At 42.8% G+C, this 26062-nt stretch overlaps 1 protein-coding gene across 1 annotated transcript in view; it reads right to left on the reverse strand.

The window, feature by feature from the left end:
- Positions 1-26062, reverse strand: part of mao (monoamine oxidase) — a 78328-nt gene that overhangs the window by 26285 nt on the left and 25981 nt on the right. The window contains exons 2-3 of the mRNA XM_041868435.1: positions 6435-6529; positions 5933-6070 (exon numbers count right to left, since the gene is read on the reverse strand). Of these exons, the coding sequence (XP_041724369.1) occupies positions 5933-6070; positions 6435-6529 (233 nt within the window). The remainder of the gene's footprint in view (positions 1-5932; positions 6071-6434; positions 6530-26062) is intronic.

Genomic DNA, 26062 nt, shown 5'->3' on the forward strand with positions numbered 1-26062 from the left:
ACGCTAGGGTTAGGGTTGTGGTTAAGGGTTAGGGTTGAACCGGGATGTGGACATGAAGCTAGGGTTAGGGTTGTGGTTGAGGGTTAGGGTTGAACCAGGATATGGACATGAAGCTAGGGTTAGGATTGTGGTTAAGACTAGGGTCAGGGTTGAACTGGGATGTGGACATGAAACTAGGGTTAGGGTTGTGGTTGAGGCTAGGGTTGAACCGGGATATGGACATGAAGCTAGGGTTAGGGTTGTGTTTAAGGGTTGAACCGGGATGTGGACATGAAGCTACGGTTAGGGTTGTGGTTGAGGGTTAGGGTTGAACCGGGATGTGGACATGAAGCTAGGGTTAGGGTTGTGGTTGAGGTTAGGGTTGAACCGGGATATGGACATGAAGCTAGGGTTAGGGTTGTGGTTGAGGGTTGAGCTCTGTGTCTACTGAAGCTAGACAGACTTTTGTTGCTGTTCTTTAACAGCAGTAGATATGCCATAGTCTGGTCCCAGATCTGTGTAGCCACCTCCTATGGTCATTGTGTAATTTCTTTGTTATGCACAAGTAGATCAGGGACCAGGCTACTGTCCCTAAAAACTACCGCAATGTTTGCATACCCGTACTTGTGTTCTAGATAGTAGTCATTTTGGGTATGCGAAAATATCATGTTTTAAAGTAGTGCAGGTAGCTAGTGCCAACGACAAGCAGTATTTCTGTTACAGGTATTTGATATAGGTATTTCAATACTTTTAATACATATTTTGTGCTTTGTATTTCACTGGTCTGAACTACAATTCATGTGGCCTATTTTGTAACAGTTTAATTCAAATTTTTCTAATACAAATATATACTTGCAAGTAGCTCACTTAACTACAACAGAAAGGAGATGAGGAAGGAAGCAACCTTAGACTATTGATATAAAAGCACGGACACACCGGTAGTGTTTGCCGAGAGTACTTAGCACCTCTGAACGGAGTGCCGGCCGTAATTTGCAAACCGAGCGCAAACCAATTCTACATGTACAAATGGCTGACAATGCCGGCAGTCAGACGCCCAGCGGCAGGTGGTCCCTAAAACACACCATGCCAAATGAACGGTGAATGAACAACAGACAAATGGCAGACCGTCACTCGGTGCAATGTTTTCTCCCTATGTTAAGGGGACGTGAAGAGGAAGCCACTTTAGACTATTGAGATGTAGGGAAGGAGATGTGAAGAGGAAGGCACCTTAGACTATTGAGGTGTAGGAAAGGAGATGTAAAAAGTAAGGCATGTTTGACTATTGAGATGTTGGGAAGGAGATGTGAAGAGGAAGGCACCTTAGATTATTCAGATGTAGGGGTGGTTCTGGGCATGCCCAGTAGAGAAGGGTTGAGTGATGTCATGTGCCAGAAGGCTCTTCCGCTATAGGTCAGAGAGCCACTGAACCCTGTGATATCATCCACATGACCACTATGCTGCATTCTAAACATGTCTCATCTCATTCTCTGCTGTGTGTGTGTGTGTGTGTGTGTGGGTGGGTGGGTGGAGGGCTTACCAATGTGTGTGTGTGTGTGTGTTGCATGTGTAAGGGGGAGGGGGGGGGCTTACTATTGTGTGTGTGTGTGTGTGTGTGTGTGTGTGTGTGTGTGTGTGTGTGTGTGTGTGTGTGCGTGTGTGTGCATGTCTGCTCATCTGTGTGAATGACTCCATGTTTCAGCATATGACTCCATTCACAGGAAGGGTATGGAGACAGTGGTGGAAAAAGTACCCCATTTTCATACTTCAGTAAAAGTAAAGATAACTTAACAGAAAGAGACTGAAGTTTAAGTGAAAGTCACCCAGTAAAATACTACTTGAGTAAAAGTCTGAAAATATTTGGTTTTAAATATACTTAAGTATCAAAAGTAAATGTAATTGCTAAAATATACTTAAGTATCAAAAGTAAAAGTATAAGTATAAATAATTTCAAATTCCTTATATTAAGCAAACCAGATGGCACCATTTTCTTGTTTAAAATTTTACAAAAATGGATAGCCAGAGGCACACTCCAACACTCAGACATAATTTACAAACAAAGCATTTGTGTTTAGTGAGTCCGCCAGATCAGAGGCAGTAGGGATGACCAAGGATGTTCTCTTGATAAGTGCGTGAATTGGACCATTTTCCTGTCCTGCTAAACATTCAAAATGTAACAAGTACTTTTGGGTGTCAGGGAAAAGTACAATCATTTCTTTATGAATGTAGTGAAGTAAAAGTAAAAGGTGTCAAAAATAGAAATAGTAAAGTACAGATACCCCAAAATACTACTTAAGTAGAACTTTAAAGTGTTTTTACTTAAATACTTTACACCACTGCATGAAGATGAGGCCCATACAGTAGAAACAGAAAGAGAAGTGCCACCCTAACCAGTTCAGAGAGCCCATTGATTTACAGTGGCGAGAGTAGGTTAGCCTGGGTATATGGCTGGAACCAGAAGGACCAATCTAATTAGGAGGTAGAGCATGCTGTGTGTTAAGGACAGTGGTGTGGCTACTATAATAAGATATGGAGGGATATCTTGGAGAGAGAAAGAGAGAGAGAGGGAAAGAGAAATGGGGTGTGGCTGCAGCTCTCTCTCTCTTTCTCTCTCTCTCTCTCTCTCTCTCTCTCTCTCTCTCTCTCTCTCTCTCTCTCTCTCTCTCTCTCTCTCTCTCTCTCTCTCTCTCTCTCTCTCTCTCTCTCTCTCTCTCTCTCTCTCTCTCTCTCTCTCTCTCTTTCTCCTTCCTCCCTCTCTCCTGGGCCACTCAGAGGAGGAGAAACTATATTAGAAAAGTCCTTCAGGCAGAGATTAGCATCTCCAGTCGCTAGCGCTCACCGCTAATGCTGGACAGAGGCTGGGCGCACTGAGGGTCATGTGGTTGATACACAGGGAGAGAGGGGTAGGTAGTCACTAGATGGCCATGCTGGAAAGGATGATATTGTCATCAGAACTATGTGAAATAGGGGTTAGAGTTAGGGTTGTGGTTGTGGCTTTCTCCTATAGAGCTCCATTTTATGGAATGGTCTGCCTATCCATGTGAAAGACACAGACTCGGTTTCGACCTTTACATCTTTACTGAAGACTCATCTCTTCAGTAGGTCCTATGATTGAGTGTAGTCTGGCCCAGGGGCGAAGGTGAAGGGCAAGGCACTGGATTGACGATCCACCCTTGCTGTCTCTGCCTGGCCGGCTACCCTCTCTCCACTGGGATTCTCTGCTTCTGACCCTACTACGGGGTCTGAGTCACTGGCTTACTAGTGCTCTTCCATGCCGTACATAGGAGGGGTGCGTCACGTATCTATGCTGCAATAGTCTATGTGCCGGGGGGATAGGGTCAGTCTGTCCTATCTGGTGTCCTGTGTGACTTAAGTATGCTCCCTCTAATTCTCCCATCTCTCTCTCTCCCTCTCCACTCCCGGAGGACCTGAACCCTAGGACCATGCCTCAGTACTACCTGGCCTGATGACTCCTGGCTGTCACCGTCCCCAGTCCACCTGGTCGTGCTGCTGATCCAGTTTCTGCTGTTTTTCCTGCGGCTATGGAACCCTGACATGTTCACCAGACGTACTACCTTGTCCCGGACCTGATGTTTTCGACCCTCTCTCTCCCTCTACCTCTCTCGCTCTCCCTGTCCCTCTCTACCGCACCTGCTGTCTCAACCTCTGAATGCTCGGCTATAAAAAAACTACTGACATTTACTCCTGAGGTACTGACCTGTTGCACCCTCTACATCCACTGTGATTATTATTTGACCCTGCTGGTCATCTATGAACGTTTGAACATCTTGAAGAACGATCTGGCCTTAATGGCCATGTACTCTTATAATCTCCACCCGGCACAGCCAGAAGAGGACTGGCCACCCCCTCAGAGCCTGATTCCTCTCTAGGTTTCTTCCTAGGTTCCTGCCTTTCTAGGGAGTTTTTCCTAGCCATCGTGCTTGTACATCTGCATTGCTTGCTGTTTGGGGTTTTAGGCTGGGTTTCTGTATAAGCACTTTGTAACATCTGCTGATGTAAAAAGGGCTTTATAAATACATTTGATTTGATTTTGATTTGATGAAGCTGGGGTTACAAGGAAACCAGACCGGCCACGTTGCGTACGTGAGCATTTAAAAATGTTATTCAATCATTTTATCCACACTGATCACGCACGTAAGCATGCGTCTGCAATGCCAAACGCTAAAATAGAACTTAGTTCTATTTGAGATGCTCGACGCGCTGCAAGTCCCGCATTTCCCATCTCCTTATTGGTTTTCACGAAGATACAACCTCACATGGTTGTTTGAAAGACAACGAGGAGATATTAATCAAAGATAATTAACTAAAAACTAACTAGGTTTACCTTTTTATCTGTGGATTAATCGTCGGAGTAGAGAAACATACCATTTTTGTATGATTGGGGTCAAAATTCTACAACGATCCAGCTAAAAAGGGGACCAATGTTCATCTCCCAGGACAAACTGCTAGCAACAGCTATCTAGCTAAATGTCCATGGATGTTTCATGTTTTTTTATACCTGTCCCCAAATTAATATAGTTGGTTCACAGTTGCGTGTCATGATAGACAAAATGGAGCACGTGGACGCGGATGCGGTGTAGCCATAGTGTTAGGATTAAGGGTAGTGTTGAGGCTAGGGTTAGAGTTGAACTGGGATGTGGATATGAAGCTAGGGTTAGGGTTAGTGTTGTGGTTGAACCAGGATGTGGACATGAAGCTAGGGTTAGGGTTGTGGTTGAGGGTTAGGGTTGAACCGGAATGTGGACATGAGTGCTAGGGTTAGTGTTGTGGTTGAGGGTTAGGGTTAGGGTTGAACCGGAATGTGGACATGAGTGCTAGGTTTAGGGTTAGGGTTAAGGGTTGAGTGATGTCATGTCTTCTCTAGCATGGCCAGATAGTGTTCCATCCTTTCAAGCACGGCCAGATAGTCATGACTGGAAGAGGGACATGCATTTCCTGTGCGTTAGAATGTGAGAAGGCCTGAGCAGGAAGTTATCTGTTATCTAAAGCGGGGTGTACACTACACGATTTTGGCCCCGATTTAGCTGTCCCAGACAAGTTTTTGAGATCAGAGATCAATCCCCATGTCATTGCCTACCTGGGGCGTGCAGCCGTCACCGACGCTCATTTAATATGAGCAGGTCAGAGACACAATCTGAGGGCTATCGATCTCGACTTTGAGCAGTCACAGACGTCCTGATATTTTCAAACATGTTTATCGGCACAAAATCAGCTATGCTCTTGTAGTGTGAGATGTGCAACGACAAGTTTTGAGAACGGTGATCAGCAATAGCCAATAAGAGCTCAGCAGAGAAGAAGCCAGTGAGATGATGACGTTATTTTGCATCACCCATGTGTAGACTCTCGAGCAGCAGCAATGACTACTAGTAGTATGCATTTGTACTTGCCTTTAACCAAAACCAAAGTGTCAAATCGTTACAGCTCTGAAGTTCACAAGCTATGTTATTCAATTAAAAACGTCAACTTTGTATGGCAAGCGTGAATGTCTGACTGAAAAACGTTTATGAGGCTGCTTTGAGCGTTAAATCTAATCACATCATCACATCATTGTTTTTCGCGAGACAGCATGGTATCCAGAATCCTCACGACCAAGTGAATCATCTTGTAGTGTATGACCCTCTGTCTGTGCCATATCATTTAGTGTGCGCACCACTACGTTGGCAAGACAAATAAAACTACAGGAAAGACGGTCTTTTAATGTGAGAGGCTCAGCGATGTTAGGATTTTGAAAGTCGTGTAGTGTACACCCGGCTTATGGAAGTGGTCAATACTGACTGAAGCAAAGCCCTGCGAACAGTGTTTCAGAGAAACCCATGGATTTATCATGGATCTGTCCTTTGTGTGTTCTGTTCAATTACATAAGTAGGACAGGGACAGACGTGGCCTATGTGGTCCCACACTGGGTTTCAGCATGTGAACATAGGCGTGCACACACCTTTACATAATGCACCAGCCTCTCCTCCTCGTTGACTTTGTAGGTCTCGACTCCGTACTCTTTAGCCAATCGGAGGATCCGATTCTGTGTAGGCCCGATGTAGGCCCCACCCAGGTCAACATACTTAGTCTGCTCATTCTGGAGAGAGAAAGAGAGAGAGGGGGAGAGAGGGAGGGATGGCGAGAGAGAGAGAGAGAGAGAGAGAGAGAGAGAGAGAGAGAGAGAGAGAGAGAGAGAGAGAGAGAGAGAGAGAGAGAGAGAGAGAGGGTTCATCAGACAAGCAGTGGGCAATCCTAATCCCAGAGATCAATTTTGTTTAAATCAGTTGCATAAAAATGCTTACGTTATTAAAAAATGTGTAGCTGTTAAACAGCATCTAGAGAGGTACCTGGCTCAAATAAATAGTACTGTCATCAGGTTTTCTGACATAGAGAGAAAACTGGATTCTTATAGGGATTACACTTTGACTGGCACTTTGCCTTTGGTCTGACAGAGGTTTTACCTGTATGGTGAAGGTCCGTCCACCAACCCGATCTCTAGCTTCCAGAACCACAGGACACAGCCCTTTCTCCTTCAACAGCTTAGCTGCAGTCAGCCCTGAAAGAGACAAAGAGTGGACAGAGAGAGAGGGAGAGGTTAGTGTAAACATGCCAGCTGAACATCTAATGTTGATGAAATGAAGAAACACTTTGTGTAAACAATCCAAGTTTGAACGTAAATTATTTTGATATGTCCATCCTCTCCATTTCCCCTCTTTTCATATCTGTCCTCCTCCCCTCTCTCGTCCTCCCCCTGTGTTTTGTCCTGTTGTGTAGAACAGGAGAGAATAGCCCAGTTATATAGCAGGCTGTGATACAGTATGAGTCTGTGAGAAAGCAGAAGGCCAGAGGTGGAATAATCTCCAGAAATCTCTCTAAAAATGTTATGTTTTGGTGCTGCTAGGGCAATTCAAGTGGCTAATTGCTGACCTTTTTACTGAAGAATGTGTTTGTTTTTTATGATTGTGTTTTGTAGGTTTTGTAAGAACATTTTGTATTTTGTGTTTATAAATGTTGTAAATTTGTATTGATTGTGTAAATCAAATCAAATCAAAGTTTATTGATCGCATACACAGTTTAGCAGATGTCATAGCGGGTGCAGTGAAATGCTTATGTTACTAGCTCCTAACAATGCAGTAAAATGTCTAACAAGTACACAAATAATCAACAATTTAAAAATGTTCAGAGAAAGAGACAAACACACTAACTGATCCCCTGCTCATCTCAATATCACGTGAGTGTAGAGAGCAGAAAATAGCGGAAGACTTTCACAATACCAACACACACACACACACACACACACACACACACACACACACACACACACACACACACACACACACACACACACACACACACACACACACACACACACACACACACAGAGGGAAGTCCCCATCTGTAGTCAAGTGACTTACATCTGCAATTGACCTACTAGCCTCTACCCCTAACCACTTCTCCATGCCTCATCAATCTGAGGAAAAATTCATAAATCACACCCTATGAGTGTTACCTCATTACATGGGTTATAGGGTGTAATTTGAGACACAACCTAACACAGTAGTTTATATCAGTCCAAGGTAAACACATTTTGTCTCCACAGATAAGAATGGGCTGTTTTCCCCTACACTCTTAGAAAAAAAGGGTTACAAAATGATTCTACGGCTGTCCCCATAGGATAACCTTTTTTGGTTCCAGGTAGAACCCTCTTTGGTTCCAGGTAGAACCCTTTTGGGTTCAATGTAGAATCCTCTGTGGAAAGGATTCTACATGTAACCAAAAGGGTTATATCTGGAACCAAAAAGGGTTCTTCAAAGGGTTCTACTATGGGGACAGCTGAAAAACCAGTTCAGGTTCTAGATAGTATCTTTTTTTCTAAGAGCGTACCACGCAACAGTCAGCCCACTCCCAGTCCAAACCATAAAGAACAAGCTCATATCAGTCATTTTGGCTTGTTTTGTTTCTTGCTTTTCAATAGTGTTTTCAATAGTGTTTTCAATAGCGTTTTCAATAGGGTTTCAAAAGTGTTTTCAATAGTGTACTAGGGTCAAAAGCATGGGTGTCCACTGTCCAACACTATTCCTGGAGAGCTACCCTCCAGCAGGCTCATTTAGCCAATGGCTGCTTGTTTGCTATTGTAGTGTGACTGAATAATATTTAGCTACAGAGGTAGTATGGGCCTTTCTCATCACCATAGTGACCCCAAGGCCATCTCAGTCTAGAGCTTGATTCACCTTGCCCTATATTCTCAATCATGCACGCACACAAGCACACATACACACTTGAAGGATTAGGCACAATGGAGCCTCTGGCCTTTGTCAGTAGAGCAGGCATTCAGACAGAACACACAGGCAGCAGTGTCCCAGTGCCAATGATCCATTCAGAATGCTTCAGTACACACACATCGGACGGAAAGAAGGATTCCTGGAAAAGTGTGCTTTGCAACAGGTTGTAAAACACAGCACAAACATCCTAATCAGAAACTGTGTGTGTGTGTGTGTGTGTGTGTGTGCACAACGAATCACATCCAAAGGGGGACTTTATAATGCACTTTATAATGCTCTGATACAATGGAGGTTTTAGTTTGTCCAGTGAATCCAGAGTTTATTACATTATCTCCTACTGGGAGAAGTATGGATATTCACCCCAAGACACTGCTCTACATACTGCATGGAAAAGCTAACAAGAGCTTATGCTAACATGAGGTAACTAGAGGAGAGGGAGAGAGAGTGTGAGGGTAAAGGAGAGGGAGGTAAAGAAAGACGTACTATTTTCATCTCCATGGTCCGCGTGTTGCAATCTCTCAACAGGAGCTCCAATCTGTCTAAATGTTTTCATGGCCTCCGTCCCTCTCCATCCCTCCATCCCTCCCTTCGTTTATCCCTTCATCTCTCCAGAGCTCTCTAAGCCTGGAAAGCTACCAGGGTTTATATTGGTTTAAGCATACTTATTTATTACCAAACTTCTCTATTGCCCTTATGCACACATGCACGCACGCATCCCCCCCCCCCACACACACACGCACGTATGCACGCACACACACACAGCTCTCTGGGGAGTACTACTTATTTTAAGTAAATTGATGCTATCAGGTGTTCTCTATCCAAAGGTCAGACAAGCGCAATTGTCCAAAACAAAAACAAGCTCTGACTGTTTAACCTAAATTGTTTATGCTGACAGCACTCTTGAAAAATAAGATAACTTTACCCCTGGGGTTTTGCTCTGATCAAAAACCCATTTGGGGGTATATTATTTTTCTCAGAATAAAATTATGAATATAAAATAACTCCTTCCTAACTTCCAAGGATCCAGTCAGAGGATTTCTTTGTTGCTCAGTTCCATTTGGAGAGAGGTCATTTGTCTGGCTGGGACGAGACAACAATGAGTGTGTGATAAAACACATTAAATGAAATGAGCAGCTGAGCATCTAAGAATATGGACAAATGCAGTTTGCCTGATGCCTTATTTCTAGCTGAAAAGAGAGAATAGAGAGAGAGAGAGAGAGAGAGAAGGCTGAGAGAGGCAGATTCTCTGAAAGATTAAGGGAAGGGTTGAAGAAATAACTTTGTGAGAAATGGTATATAAAAATGTGTATACAGTGAATTGCCCTGTAATATGGCCAATGGGTGTTTCCCTTTTTACTTGGAAGTAGAGACATTGATTCCATACATCAAAAAAACTAAACAATGCAGTGATTAATGCTGGTATAGCTTAATTCCCAGTTCAACTATCGAGAACAGAAAGGTACAAGAGAGACTATTTTGAAGTCCTAAGATAGGATTGGTGTATAGACCTGGTGTTGGAGTAGAATGTGGAGTGGTGCTGGGTTGTTCAGTCTCCAGTCTCCACTGAGAATATAGGGCAAGGTAACCCATGGAGAATGGCCCTAAAGGGATTACCATTGAGGTCAGCAAGTCTTTTGAAGGAAACTAGAAAATCAAAGGACTGCTGTGGGAGAATGAAGGTCTCTGCTTCTGTCTCTCTCTCTCTCTCTCACTCTCTCTGCTCTCTCTCACTCTCTCTGCTTCTCTCTCTCTCAATTCATATGTTTCTCAATTCAATTCAAAGGTGCTTTATTGGCATGTGAAATATATGTTTACATTGCCAAAGCAAGTAAAATAAACAATAAACAAAAGTGAGAAGACACCAAACAATATAAACAAAAAACGATTAGAAATTAACAGTAAACATTGCACTCACAAAAGTTTGAAAACGACATTTCAGGTGTTATATTATCAGCTACAGTGGGGGTAAAAAGTATTTAGTCATCCACCAATTGTGCAAGTTCTCCCACTTAAAAAGATGAGAGAGGCCTGTAATTTTCATCATAGGTACACGTCAACTATGACAGACAAATTGAGAAAAATGTTTCCAGAAAATCACATTGTAGGATTTTTAATGAATTTATTTGCAAATTATGGTGGAAAATAAGTATTTGGTCAATAACAAAAGTTTCTCAATACTTTGTTATATACCCTTTGTTGGCAATGACACAGGTCAAACGTTTTCTGTAAGTCTTCACAAGGTTTTCACACACTGTTGCTGGTATTTTGGCCCATTCCTCCATGCAGAGCATTGGGGGCTGTCGCTGGGCTACACGGACTTTCAACTCCCTCCAAAGATTTTCTATGGGGTTGAGATCTGGAGACTGGCTAGGCCACTCCAGGACCTTGAAATGCTTCTTACGAAGCCACTCCTTCGTTGCCCGGGCGGTGTGTTTGGGATCATTGTCATGCTGAAAGACCCAGCCACGTTTCATCTTCAATGCCCTTGCTGATGGAAGGAGGTTTTCACTCAAAATCTCACGATACATGGCCCCATTCATTCTTTCCTTTACACGGATCAGTCGTCCTGGTCCCTTTGCAGAAAAACAGCCCCAAAGCATGATGTTTCCACCCCCATGCTTCACAGTAGGTATGGTGTTCTTTGGATGCAACTCAGCATTCTTTGTCCTCCAAACACGACGAGTTGAGTTTTTACCAAAAAGTTCTATTTTGGTTTCATCTGACCATATGACATTCTCCCAATCCTCTTCTGGATCATCCAAATGCAAAACACTCTAGCAAACTTCAGACGGGCCTGGACATGTACTGGCTTAAGCTGGGGGACACATCTGTCACTGCAGGATTTGAGTCCCTGGCGGCGTAGTGTGTTACTGATGGTAGGCTTTGTTACTTTGGTCCCAGCTCTCTGCAGGTCATTCACTAGGTCCCCCCGTGTGGTTCTGGGATTTTTGCTCACCGTTCTTGTGATCATTTTGACCCCACGGGGTGAGATCTTGTGTGGAGCCCCAGATCGAGGGAGATTATCAGTGGTCTTGTATGTCTTCCATTTCCTAATAATTGCTCCCACAGTTGATTTCTTCAAACCAAGCTGCTTACCTATTGCAGATTCAGTCTTCCCAGCCTGGTGCAGGTCTACAATTTTGTTTCTGGTGTCCTTTGACAGCTCTTTGGTCTTGGCCATAGTGGAGTTTGGAGTGTGACTGTTTGAGGTTGTGGACAGGTGTCTTTTATACTGATAACAAGTTCAAACAGGTGCCATTAATACAGGTAACGAGTGGAGGACAGAGGAGCCTCTTAAAGAAGTAGTTACAGGTCTGTGAGAGCCAGAAATCTTGCTTGTTTGTAGGTGACCAAATACTTATTTTCCACCATAATTTGCAAAAAAAATCATAAAAAATCCTACAATGTGATTTTTTTGAATATTTTTTCTCAATTTGTCTGTCATAGTTGACGTGTACCTATGATGAAAATTACAGGCCTCTCTCATCTTTTTAAGTGGGAGAACTTGCACAATTGGTGGCTGACTAAATACTTTTTTTCCCCACTGTAATGGGGAATTGATATACACTAACAATCAAACGCAAACAATTCACATAATTAAGTTATGAAACAATGAATGTGCACAAATTGGCGGGAGAGAGCACATTCTGGAGAGAGAAGTGCATTGTGCATCTGGGCGCATGGTCAATCCGACCTCTGCATTGGCCATGCAGCATTTACGGTGATACGGCCTCAGCAGAAGTCAGGGCATTCATATTTCTTGCCCTTTGCGGAGCAGTGCAGAGCCATTGTCAAGGAAGTGAGTTAGTTTTTTCTACAGGATGTACCGCCCCCACCTACCGTCAACTAGGGCTGTGGCGGTCACAAAATTTCGTCAGCCGGTGATTGTCAAGCAAATACAGTACCAGTCAAAAGTTTGGACATACCTACTCATTCAAGGGTTTTTCATAATTTTTACTATTTTCTACACGAGCAATGGACATTAGACTGGTGGAAATCTGTCCTTTGGTCTGATGAGTCCAAATTTGAGATTTTTGGTTTCGACAGCGGTGTCTTTGTGAGACGCAGAGTAGGTGAACGGATGATCTCCACACGTGTGGTTCCCACCGTGAAGCATGGAGGAGGAGGTGTGATGGTGTGGAGGTGCTTTGCTGGTGATACTGTCAGTGATGTATTTAGAATTCAAGGCACACTTAACCAGCATGGCTACCACAGCATTCTGCAGCAATACGCCATCCCATCTGGTTTGCGCTTAGTGGGACTATCATTTGTTTTTCAACAGGACAATGACCCAACACACCTCCAGGCTGTGTAAGGGCTATTTGACCAAGAAGGAGCGTGATGGAGTGCTGCATCAGATGACTTGGCCTCCACAATCACCCGACCTCAAACCAATTGAAATGGTTTGGGATGAGTTGGACCACAGAGTGATGGAAAAGCAGCCAACAAATGCTCAGCATATGTGGGAACTCCTTCAAGACTGTTGGAAAATCATTCGAGGTAAAGCTGGTTGATAGAATGCCAAGAGTGTGCAAAGCTGTCATCAAGGCAAATATATTTTGATTTTAACAAGGCACACCTGTTAATTGAAATGCATTCCAGGTTACCTCATGAAGCTGGTTGAGAGAATGCCAAGAGTGTGCAAAGCTGTCATCAAGGCAAACGGTGGCTATTTTGAAGAATCTCAAATATAAAATATATTTTGATTTGTTTAACACTTTTTTACTACATGATTCCATTTGTGTTATTTCATAGTTTTGATGTCTTAACTATTATTCTACAATGTAGAAAATAGTAAAAATAAAGAAAAACCCTTGAATGAGTAGGTGTGTCCAAACTTTTGACTGGTCCTGTAACTGTTGGTCTCACCATAATTGACCGTTAATTAACATAAACACATTTAGCATCTCCTGGCTTCCACACATAGCCTACAAGCCACTGATGCGGACCTTTGGAACATCTACATTTGAAAAAGTCTAATAAATCCATGTAATATAGCCTACACCTTCACTATAAATCCATTCTTTATTTTAGACAGGTCTAAAGAAGCATGATATGAAGAAAATGTAGTCTATTTCAGAAGAACAGAATAGCATACTCTGAGTTGTCCATATGTTAGGTCCAGATCTGGCTATGCCAAATGGCTGTGGGCTATACTAGTTAATTTAGCAGACAAGATTTGCTTAGAATTCCGTGGCATTATTTTATAGTTTGAAGAATACAATTGAACAAAGCTGAATATAATAGAAAGGACATTTTCTCCAAACGATTTGAAGGAGTGCGCACATGCGGCTATTCTGTGTTGAGCAGTTAACAAAGAAATAGGTATTCCTATATGCTTAATTTAGAGTTATTAATGTAACTTTAGTGGTTCTACAAACATTGGGCAAATGTTTTGATTTTTTATATATTGTAAGGCTGCATGATCCGACTCTAATGATGATTTGAAAAAAGTTGCTTGAAAGGCATCAGCTCTGCTTTGTTTTTTGCGCAGGCTGTACACACTACATCAGTAACTCATTCACAATTTGACAAGCACTTGATAATGCCTAGAATTTCACGGCGGCATTCCCTTTGTGTGGCTGTAATGCACCCTAAAAAAGCCATGCCTTTTGCAGCCAGTGGCTGCGCACTCCATCACGTGATCGGGTCTTTCTCACAGGCTACAAGTGAAGACAGACACATCGGGTACGCAACTGTGCGCGTCCTTATCCAATTCCAAGGTGCATATTGAAGATATTGGAAGAACTGTCCACATTTACTTTTTGTCAGCCAACAAGATGAGTATGCCTAACGAACAGGAAAAGCACTAGCCTATGTCAATCTACTATCCCCCATTGTACAAAGGTCGACCTATTCTATTCTGTGCGAGAAATACATATTCCAAACATAGTCCGGGACAGTTGTGGGATGCGATAGATCACAAATTAATACAACCACTAGCATTAAAAAAGCTTTTTTAGGCAATGTGGCTGACGCAACAGATCAGAACGTTTATCTTAAAACGTCACATTATAAGCGCAGTAATGCGCACATGGAGTAAGCTATAAGCACGAATGTTCCATTAGCGGAAAACACCATTATCAAAAGTGACCGCAAATGCAATTATGCATGTCATGTTTTTATTATAAAGGTGCATTTTTATGGTGAAAATTATCTTCCCCAAACTTAAAACTCACATGCTGCTTATGTATGCCAGTTAGACTCTACACCCCTTGTAAAGCGGATTTAATGTGCTTAATTTTAAGAAGTTATTTGGCCACTTTAGTTGTGATACAAACCTTATTAAAAGATATAGGCCTATGAGCTAGGCTACATGAGGTGTGTGACTATGATTAGAAAAAGTTGCCAAAAAAAGGCATTGTTTCTTATGCTGGGCATCATTCACAAGTGATAATATATAATGATAAAGTGATAGGCTAACATTGTCACCCATCAGACTATTCTTGATTTAATCTTGTCTTTACATATACTAAATAATATATGTGTGAAAGTTGTTTTGATTTAGAATGGACCATTATCATGCACCTGTATCGAAACAGGGTCAGCAGGAAAAAAAAAATGAAAAGTCATCTATGCACTTAAATAGCGAATGGAGGACGCTTTTCCCTGTGGTTTATTTTCATGCCAGCCAGTTAGGCTATACTCCTGTTGTAAATATTAGCAATGTGCTTAATATTAGGAAAATGTAAAAATAAATATAGTAGGCCTAGCCTATAGAAAGCTGATTCTCCTCTTTTTAGTAGAGGCCATCACTCTGTTTTCTTGCGCAATTGCCTAGTCTATTGAAATGTTGCGCAACATGAGATCATGGGCTCTCATGAAGTGTTTGATTTGATTTTCAAACACATTTGCATTGATGTCAGAGTGATTAGAGGGACAATAGAGTGCTGAGTATCAGGCAGTTAGCAAGTTTGGTAGGCTACTAATGACCATCAGCAGCATCAGAGCTTGGAGAAGCCTAATTACCGTGACTAAACGGTCACGTGGAATTTCACTGCCTTCATGACTTGTGACCGCCGGTGTGGCGGTAATACGGTCCCCGCAACAGCCCTACCGTCAACCAATCATGTCAATGTGGAGCTATACAGAGTCCTCCGCATTGTTACAAAATTTGGGAGGCGCATGGCGATGCGGTACAGAGCTCGATTTGGCCTCTGCATGCCTCTGGAGGCTCCGCAATTGCGTCACACCCTCCATATGGAGCCTCCGACCAAATTTCGGAACAAGCATAAATTGGCTTTTAGTCTAGGCATCAGCAATGGATTCCTTCACGGAGATGGGTGCAAATATACAGTACTAGTCAAAAGTTTGGACACACCCACTCATTCAAGGGTTTTTCTTTATTTTTACTATTTTCTACATTGTAGAATAATAGTGAAGACATCAACACTATGAAATAACACATATGGAATCATGTAGTAACCAAAAAAGTGTTAAACAAATCAAAATATATTTTATATTTGAGAATCTTCAAAAAGCCACCCTTTGCCTTGATGACAGCATTGCACCCTCTTGACATTCTCTCAACAAGCTTCACCTGGAATGCTTTTCCAACAGTCTTGAAGGAGTTCCCACATATGCTGAGCACTTATTGGCTGCTTTTCCTTCACCCTGCGTCCGACTCATCCCAAACCATCTCAATTGGGTTGAGGTCGGGGGATTGTGGAGCCCAGTTCATCTGATGCAGCATTCCATCACTCTCCTTCTTTGTAAAATAGCCCTTACACAGCCTGGAGGTGTGTTGGGTCATTGTCCTGCTGAAAAACAAATGATAGTCCCACTAAGCGCAAACCAGATGGGATGGTGTATCGCTGCAGACTGCTGGAGTAGCCATGCTGGTTAAGTGTGCCTTGAATTCTAAATAAATCACAGACAGTGTCACCAGCAAAGCACCCCCACACCATAACACCTCCTCCTCCATGCTTTACGGTGGGAAATACACATGCGGAGATTATCCGTTCACCCACACCACGTCTCACAAAGACACGGCGGTTGGAACCAAAAATCTCCAATTTGGACTCCAGACCAAAGGACACATTTCCACCGGTCTAATGTTCATTGCTCGTTTTTCTTGGACCAAGGAGGTCTCTTCTTCTTATTGGTGTCCTTTAGTAGTGGTTTCTTTGCATCAATTCGACCATGAAGGCCTGATTCACACAGTCCCCTCTGAACAGTTGATGTTGAGATGTGTCTGTTACTTGAACTCTACGAAGCATTTATTTGGGCTGCAATTTCTGAGGCTGGTAACTCTCCTGAACTTATTCTCCGCGGCAGAGGTAACTCCCCCCACCTTGTCACAACACAACTGATTGGCTCAAACGCATTAAGAAGGAAAGAAATTCCACAAATTAACTTTTAAGAAGGCACACCTGTTAATTGAAATGCATTCCAGGTGACTATCTCATGAAGCTGGTTGAGAGAATGCCAAGAGTTTGCAAAGCTGTCATCAAGGCAAAGGGTGGCTATTTGAAGAATCTCAAATGTAAAATATATTTTTGATTTGTTTGACACAATTTTGGTTACTACATGATTCCATATGTGTTATTTCATAGTTTTGATGTCTTCACTATTATTGCACAATGTAAAAAATAGTAAATATAAAGAAAAACCCTTGAATGAGTAGGTGTGTCCAAAGGTTTGACTTGTAGTGTATATATATTTGTTACTGCTCGACTTAAACAATCTCAGTCGACCAACAGCCTAACGACCAAACAATCGACCAGTAGACTAATTGGGGTCAGCCCTACTAAGCACACACCCCTGAGGGTCCCATGTTGAGGATCAGCGTGGCAGAGGTGTTGTTGTCTACCCTCATCACCTGGGGCCGAACCGTCAGGAAGTCCAGGATCCAGTTGCAGAGGGAGGGGTTCAGTCCCAGGGTCCCTAGCTTGGTGATGAGCTTTGAGGGGACTATGGTGTTGAACGCTGAGCTGCAGTCTATGAACAGCATTCTCACATAGTTATTTCCCCTTTTGTCCAGGTGGGAGAGGGCAGTGAAGTACAATTGAGATTGCGTCATCTGTGGATCTGTTGAGGCAGTATGCGAATTGGAGTGGGTTTAGGGTGTCTGGGATGATGGTGTTGATGTGTGCCATGATCAGCCTTTCAAAGCATTTCATAATTACAGATGTGAGTGCTACAGGGCGATAGTCATTTAGGCAGGTTACCTTGGAGCTCTTGGGCACAGGGACAACGGTGGTCAACTCATCCAACCACGTTTCAGTAAGACATTTAATATTGCAGCGTTCCATGTCTCTCTGATAGGAGACTCAAACGAATCTCATCTACAGTATCTTATTCTCGAGTGACTGGACATTTTCCAATAGAACGCAGGGGAGCGCCGTTCAGTTTCTCTTCGCCTCAATTTCACTAGGACTCCACCTCGTCTCCCACGTTTACGCCTGCAGTGTTTTGGTAACCCATGGAACAAAGGAATAGGGTCCGATATGAACAGTGGAACAGCTGAGTTGGAGTTGAAGTCGTATTTAAAGTCGAAATCAAGGTTAGTAACTCGATCTGATGTCCAGAAGTGCTTGGTGGTCATATGTGATAAAGGAAAGATAAACACAATAAAAGTCACTAAATAGCAAAGTTGGGTTGGAACTCGTAAGATGTCGCCCTTCTCCGTCGGCACCATCTTGTCATCTTGTTGTTTGTGCTGCACTGGTTGCCCTTTTCCAGAGGTGTGGACTCGAGTCATGTGACTTGGACTCGAGTCAGACTCGAGTCATGAATTTGATGACTTCAGACTCGACTCGACAAAATGTACAAAGACTTGCAACTCGACTTGGACTTTAACATCAATGACTCGTGACTTGACTTGGACTTGCGTCTTATGACTCGAGAAGACTTGCTATGAGGACTTGTAATGACTTGCAAAGGCTTGCTAAGAGGACTTGAAATGACTCGAAACTAAAATGTAGGACTTTGGACTCGACTTGAGACTTGATGGCTTTGACTTTTGACTCGACTTGGGACTTGCCTCATCTTTGACTCGACTTGACTCGGGACTCGAGGGCAAAGACTTGAGACTTACTTGTGACTTGCATAACAATGACTTTGTCCCACCTCTGCCCTTTTCTCATGGCAATGGGCCACAAATCTTGCTACTGTGATTGCACACTGCGGTATTTTGCCTAGCAGATATGGGAGTTTATCAATGTTTGATTTGTTTACAAATTCTTTGTGGGTCCATATGATCTGTGGGAAATATGTACTGTACATCTAAGGTGGTTTAAACATTTGGCAGGCGGTTAGGAAGTGCAGCTCAGTTTCCACCTCATTTTGGGGGCAGTGTGCACATAGCCTGTCTTCTCTCTCTCCCCATTTCTATCCCTGTTTATTCTCATCTTAATCATTCTCTATCTGTCTTTATCTCTCTCCTTATCTTCTTCCCTGTCTATCCTCATCCAGCCTCTCCTCTCCTCTCTCAGCCCAGCACCTTGAGGCAGTAGCTGACCTAATTGTGTGGTAGTTTCTCTCTAATGTTAGTGAAGGGAGAAATCCAGACAGCTCTTTCTACTCTCACTGTCTGCATCCGCATAGCTACTGTTTGACAGCCTTTTAAAATCCCAGCCTCCACAACTTTCTGCTACCGAGATACAACAACCAATGAGGACTACAGTGGATTACAGAGTTTGTATAATAAATACACACACACACGCAAATACACACCAACACTGACGCACACACATGCACGTGCGCACCTAAGGACACCAACACAGGAGTGCACAGTCCAACACAGAAGTGCATATGACAGATCTTGGGTTACAAAATGTCCACCCCACACACAAACATTTGCTTGTCTCATCTGGCTTCTGCCAGTGTCAATACACAAAGAGCTTTTCACTGGGAAACAAGATTGAGAGGACAGCCTTGTTACTGTGACAACACAGTAAAGGGTAGAGGTGTGTGTGTGTGCGTGTGAGTGCGTGCGTGCGTTGGCAGGGGTAAATGTGTCCATTGTTGTCCGAATGCCTTACCTCTATTCAGAAGCCAAAAATCATCTTACAGCCTGTCCTTAGTCAGGGTGATATAAGCAGCTTATCTTACAACAGAGGAACAATGATATAGGACTAATATACAACACAAAACAAACACAAACTATGAGTCTGGGAGACTATTTGTTCAATCGCTTACTCAGTATCCTTCCAAAGAAGTTATGAAACACCAGCTATGCAAAAGGCTATGCAAAAGACAAATGCAAGCTGTCATGACAGTCCCAAGTTTAATGTTGTTGATTGCAAACACTTTCAGGTACCATGGCCATCTCAGGGGTCAGACAAAGGCCACAGAGCTGGTATTCACAAAGTCTCAGAGTGCTGATATAGGATTAGTTTGGTCTTTCAGATCATAACGAATAAGATTTTATTGACAGGGTAAACTGATCCTAGATCAACAATTTTACTCTGAGATGCTTTATGAATAGGAGTCCAACTATGATTACATAACCCTAATCAAATTTCCACTGTAATAGATGAGACTCTAAACTGTTGTAATCTATATGACACTGTTAATAGCTCTAATCACCATTTTACCCAGGCCCAATCAGACCAGACATGTAATCAGTCAGCTAATATATCCCTCCTTATCCAACTTTGATCCCTCTTTTTGCCCTCCCGTCTCTCTCTTCCACCCCTCTCTTCCCCAATCTCCCTCGTCTTTGCCTAACCCTCCCTCCATCCATCCCTCCCTCTCTCAATTCAATTAAATTCAGTTTACTTTATTAACATGGAAAGTAAACACTTACATTGTCAAAGTAAACATATAGCGACGATGGTCAAATACAAGAATATACTAGACTGCTTGTAATTAAGCAACAATAATGATAGTGACTCATATTAACAGCAATTACAACAAATAATAATAAAGAATAGGCAAATATGAATAATCACACTTCTCACTGTCTCTCACTCTCTCTCTCTCTTTCTCAACCTCCCTCCTTCCCTCTCCCTCACGCTCCCGCCCTCCGTCCCTCTCCCTCCCGCCCTCCTTCCCTCTCCCTCCCGCCCTCCCTCCCTCCCTCCCCGTCCCGCTCTTCTAATGGCAAAATCACATTATCACTTCGCATTATCACCGGCAGCGCTGCAGATGGGAGGTGACATGACATCCACCTTTAACTCAGAGCCTATCCTTTTCACCGCCTCAGGAATCTCTCAGCCTGAGACAGCCAACAGACTAGCCTGGTCCCAGATCTGTAAGTGCTGTATGGCCAACAATCACCATAGCCCTTACGGAAAAAACACATGATTTCACTTGTGGAAAATCACATGTTTTGCACATGTGAAATCATGTGAAACCATATGTTTTTGGAACACTTCATATGTGATGATACAGTATTTCACATGAAGTTTCACATGTGGATTTTCCACATGTGAAATCATGTGAAACCATGTGTTTTTGGAAAACTTTACATGTGATGATATTTCTCATGAAGTTTCACATACCGATTTTGGTAATATAACACTGAGTGTTAAATTGCGTGAATTATCACGTGAAGTGTTCCAACAACATGTTTTCACATGTGAAATGTCACGTGAAGTGTTCCAAAAATCATGTGATTTTCCACATGTGAAATCAAGTAGTTCAACATTTGATAACATGAAACTACACTGTTAGCCATTGCTGTTAATTTTGTGGTAAATTGTACAGTCATTATACAGTACATTTCTACAGTAATAGGATACTGTATTAGTGTTTTGCTATAGACACTACATGACCAAAAGTATGTGGACACCTGCTCGTCGAACATCTCATTCCAAAATCATGGGCATTAATATGGAGTTGGTCCCCCCTTTGCTGCTTCTGGGAAGGCTTTCCACTAGATGTTGGAACATTGCTGCGCGGACTTGCTTCCATTCAGCCACAAGAGCATTAGTGAGGTCAGACACTGATGTTGGGCGATTAGGCCTGGCTCGCAGTCGGCTTTCCAATTCATCCCAATGGTGTTCAACAGGGTTGAGGCCTCGCTTTGTGCACGGGGGCATTGTCATGCTGAAACAGGAAAGGGCCTTCCTCAAACTGTTGCCACAAAGTTGGAAGCACAGAATCGTCTAGAATGTCATTGTATGCTGTAGCGTTAAAATGTCCCTTCACTGGAACTAAGGGGCCTAGCCCGAACCATGAAAAACAGCCCCAAACCATTATTCCTCCTCCAACAAACCACAACAGTTGGCACTATGCATTGGGGCAGGTAGCGTTCTCCTGGCATCCGCCAAACCCAGATTCATCCGTTGGATAGCCAGACGGTGAAGCGTGATTCATCACTCCAGAGAACGTGTTTCCACTGCTCCAGAGTCCAATGGCCGTGAGCTATACACCACTCCAGCCGACGCTTGGCATTGCGCATGGTGATCTTAGGCTTGTCTGCGGATGCTCGGCCATAGAAACCCATTTAATGGAAAGTAAACACTTACATTGTCAAAGTAAACATATAGCGACGATGGTCAAATACAAGAATATACTAGACTGCTTGTAATTAAGCAACAATAATGATAGTGACTCATATTAACAGCAATTACAACAAATAATAATAAAGAATAGGCAAATATGAAAAATCACACTTCTCACTGTCTCTCACTCTCTCTCTCTCTTTCTCAACCTCCCTCCTTCCCTCTCCCTCACGCTCCCGCCCTCCGTCCCTCTCCCTCCCGCCCTCCTTCCCTCTCCCTCCCGCCCTCGACTGTAAGTCGCTTTGGATAAAAGCGTCTGCTAAATGGCATATTATTATTATTATTATAATGAAGCTCCCGACTAACAGTTATTGTGCTGACGTTGCTTCCAGGGGCAGTTTGGAACTCGATAGTGAGTGTTGCAACCGAGGACAGACGATTTTTACGCGCTACTTGCTTCAGCACTCGGAAGTCCCGTTCTGTGAGCTTGTGTGGCCTACCACTTTGCGGCTGAACAGTTGTCACTCCTAGACGTTTCCACTTTACAATAACAGCACTTACAGTTGACCGGGGCAGCTCTAGCAGGGCAGAAATTTGACGAACTGACTTGTTGGAAAGGGGACATCCTATGACGGTGCCACGTTGAAAGTCACTGAGCTCTTCAGTAAGGCCATTCTACTGCCAATGTTTGTCTATGGAGATTGAATGGCTGTGTGCTTGATTTTTTACAACTGTCAACAACGGGCGTGGCTGAAATAGCTGAATCCAGTCATTTGAAGGGGTGTCCACATACTTTTTTATATATAGTGTATTTACTGTCAATTGCAATGCACTTGGGTACTTTTTGGCCCGTCCTGCAAAGTAACTTGGCATGCCTCACTTGCAATTGCATTTAAACCTATAGGATACTTTAGATACGCTTATGGCACAAACTGTAAAAAAAAAAAAATGCTCCTGTAATTTTATAGCAAGTTACCGGCTACTGAGTTGTGGTGAAAATAATGGAAACAACTTTTAATACACTGAACAAAAATATAAACGCAACATGTAAAGTGTTGGTCCCATGTTTCATAAGCTGAAATAAAATATCCCAGAAATGTTCCATACGCACATAATGTTGTGAACAAATTTGTTTACACCCCTGTTAGTGAGAATGTATTCTTTGCCAAGATTATCCATCCACCTGACAGGTGTGGCATATCAAGAAGCTGATAAAACAGCATGATCATTACACAGGTACACCTTGTGCTGGGGACAATAAAAGGTCACTCTAAAATGTGCCATTTTGTCACACAACACAATGCCACAGATGTCTCAAGTTTTGAGAGAGCGTGCAATTGGCATGCTGCCTGCAGGAATGTCCACCAGAGCTGTTAACAGAGAATTAACGTTCATTTCTCTACCATGTGCTGCCTCTAATGTCGTTTTAGAGAATTTGGCAGTATGTCCAACCAGCCTTACAACCGCAGACCACCTGTATGGCATAGTGTGGGCGAGCGGTTTGCTGATGTAAGCGTTGTGAACAGAGTGCCCGATGGTGGCGGTGGGGTTATGGTATGGGCAGGCACAAGCTACGGACAACGATTAGGGCCTAATTAATTTATTTCAATTGAGTGAAATTGTTGCATGTTGCGTTTACATTTGTGTTCAGTATATATACAGTGGGGGAAAAAAGTATTTAGTCAGCCACCAATTGTGCAAGTTCTCCCACTTAAAAAGATGAGAGAGGCCTGTAATTTTCATCATAGGTACACGTCAACTATGACAGACAAAATGAGAGAAAAAAATCCAGAAAATCACATTGTAGGATTTTTAATGAATTTATTTGCAAATTATGGTGGAAAATAAGTATTTGGTCAATAACAAAAGTTTCTCAATACTTTGTTATATACCCTTTGTTGGCAATGACACAGGTCAAACGTTTTCTGTAAGTCTTCACAAGGTTTTCACACACTGTTGCTGGTATTTTGGCCCATTCCTCCATGCAGATCTCCTCTAGAGCAGTGATGTTTTGGGGCTGTCGCTGGGCAACACAGACTTTCAACTCCCTCCAAAGATTTTCAATGGGGTTGAGATCTGGAGACTGGCTAGGCCACTCCAGGACCTTGAAATGCTTCTTACGAAGCCACTCCTTCGTTGCCCGGGCGGTGTGTTTGGGATCATTGTCATGCTGATAGACCCAGCCACGTTTCATCTTCAATGCCCTTGCTGATGGAAGGAGGTTTTCACTCAAAATTTCACGATACATGGCCCCATTCATTCTTTCCTTTACACGGATCAGTCGTCCTGGTCCCTTGGCAGAAAAACAGCCCCAAAGCATGATGTTTCCACCCCCATGCTTCACAGTAGGTATGGTGTTCTTTGGATGCAACTCAGCATTCTTTGTCCTCCAAACACGACGAGTTGAGTTTTTACCAAAAAGTTATATTTTGGTTTCATCTGACCATATGACATTCTCCTAATCCTCTTCTGGATCATCCAAATGCACTCTAGCAAACTTCAGACGGGCCTGGACATGTACTGGCGTTAAGCAGGGGGACACGTCTGGCACTGCAGGATTTGAGTCCCTGGCGGCGTAGTGTGTTACTGATGGTAGGCTTTGTTACTTTGGTCCCAGCTCTCTGCAGGTCATTCACTAGGTCCCCCGTGTGGTTCTGGGATTTTTGCTCACCGTTCTTGTGATCATTTTGACCCCACGGGGTGAGATCTTGCGTGGAGCCCCAGATCGAGGGAGATTATCAGTGGTCTTGTATGTCTTCCATTTCCTAATAATTGCTCCCACAGTTGATTTCTTCAAACCAAGCTGCTTACCTATTGCAGATTCAGTCTTCCCAGCCTGGTGCAGGTCTACAATTTTGTTTCTGGTGTCCTTTGACAGCTCTTTGGTCTTGGCCATAGTGGAGTTTGGAGTGTGACTGTTTGAGGTTGTGGACAGGTGTTTTTTATACTGATAACAAGTTCAAACGGTGCCATTAATACAGGTAACGAGTGGAGGACAGAGGAGCCTCTTAAAGAAGAAGTTACAGGTCTGTGAGAGCCAGAAATCTTGCTTGTTTGTAGGTGACCAAATACTTATTTTCCACCATAATTTGCAAATAAATTCATTAAAAATCCTACAATGTGATTTTCTGGATTTTCTTTTCTCAATTTGTCTGTCATAGTTGACGTGTACCTATGATGAAAATTACAGGCCTCTCTCATCTTTTTAAGTGGGAGAACTTGCACAATTGGTGGCTGACTAAATACTTTTTTTCCCCACTGTATATTTATATATATTCTACAACTGAACAATATTTTGTCACTAAATATACAACAACGAACTGTATTCAGGAAGTACACAGAAATTCCAATTCTAAATAAATTATTTTCAATATTGGAAAACTTGGTTTACTTTCTATTACAATTGCATCGTGACTAGCTATAAATTAAAGCTCTTATGGTTCTTGGTATCACATGCCCTTATGTCAGCCTTTAACAAACCTGCAGAACTGACAGTGTCAAACCATAATGTTTATGAACAGAGCAAATTAACTGGGATGATATACAGTGGCTTGTGAAAGTATTCACCCCCTTGGCATTTTTCCTATTTTGTTGCCTTACAACCTGGAAATAAAATTGATTTTTTGGGGGGGTTAGTATCATTTGATTTACACAACATACCTACCACTTTGAAGATGCAAAATATTTTTTATTGTGAAACAAACAAGAAATAAGACAAAAAAACACAGAACTTGAGCGTGAATAACTATTCAGCTTTTTTCTGGCCTCTCTTCCGTAAAGCCCAGCTCTGTGGAGTGTACGGCTTAAAGTGGTCCTATGGACAGATACTCCAATCTCCGCTGTGGAGCTTTGCAGCTCCTTTAGGGTTATCTTTGGTCTCTTTGTTGCCTCTCTGATTAATGCTCTACTTGCCTGGTCCGTGAGTTTTGGTGGGCGGCCCTCTCTTGGCAGGTTTGTTGTGGTGCCATATTCTTTCCATATTTTAATAATGGATTTAATGGTGCTCCGTGGGATGTTGAAAGTTTCAGATATTTTTTTATAACCCAACCCTGACCTGTACTTCTCCACAACTTTGTCCCTGACCTGTTTGGAGAGCTCCTTGGTCTTCATGGTGCCGCTTGCTTAGTGGTGTTGCAGACTCTGGGGCCTTTCAGAACAGGTGTATATATACTGAGATCATGTGACAGATCATGTGACACTTAGATTGCACACAGGTGGACTTTATTTAACTAATTATGTGACTTCTGAAGGTAATTGGTTGCACCAGATCTTATTTAGGGGCTTCATAGCAAAGAGGGTGAATACAGTGAGGGAAAAAAGTATTTGATCCCCTGCTTATTTTGTACGTTTACCCACTGACAAAGAAATGATCAGTCTATAATTTTAATGGTAGGTTTATTTGAACAGTGAGAG

Source organism: Coregonus clupeaformis, chromosome 4 (assembly GCF_020615455.1).
Source record: "Coregonus clupeaformis isolate EN_2021a chromosome 4, ASM2061545v1, whole genome shotgun sequence".
Taxonomy (NCBI): Eukaryota; Metazoa; Chordata; class Actinopteri; order Salmoniformes; family Salmonidae; genus Coregonus; species Coregonus clupeaformis.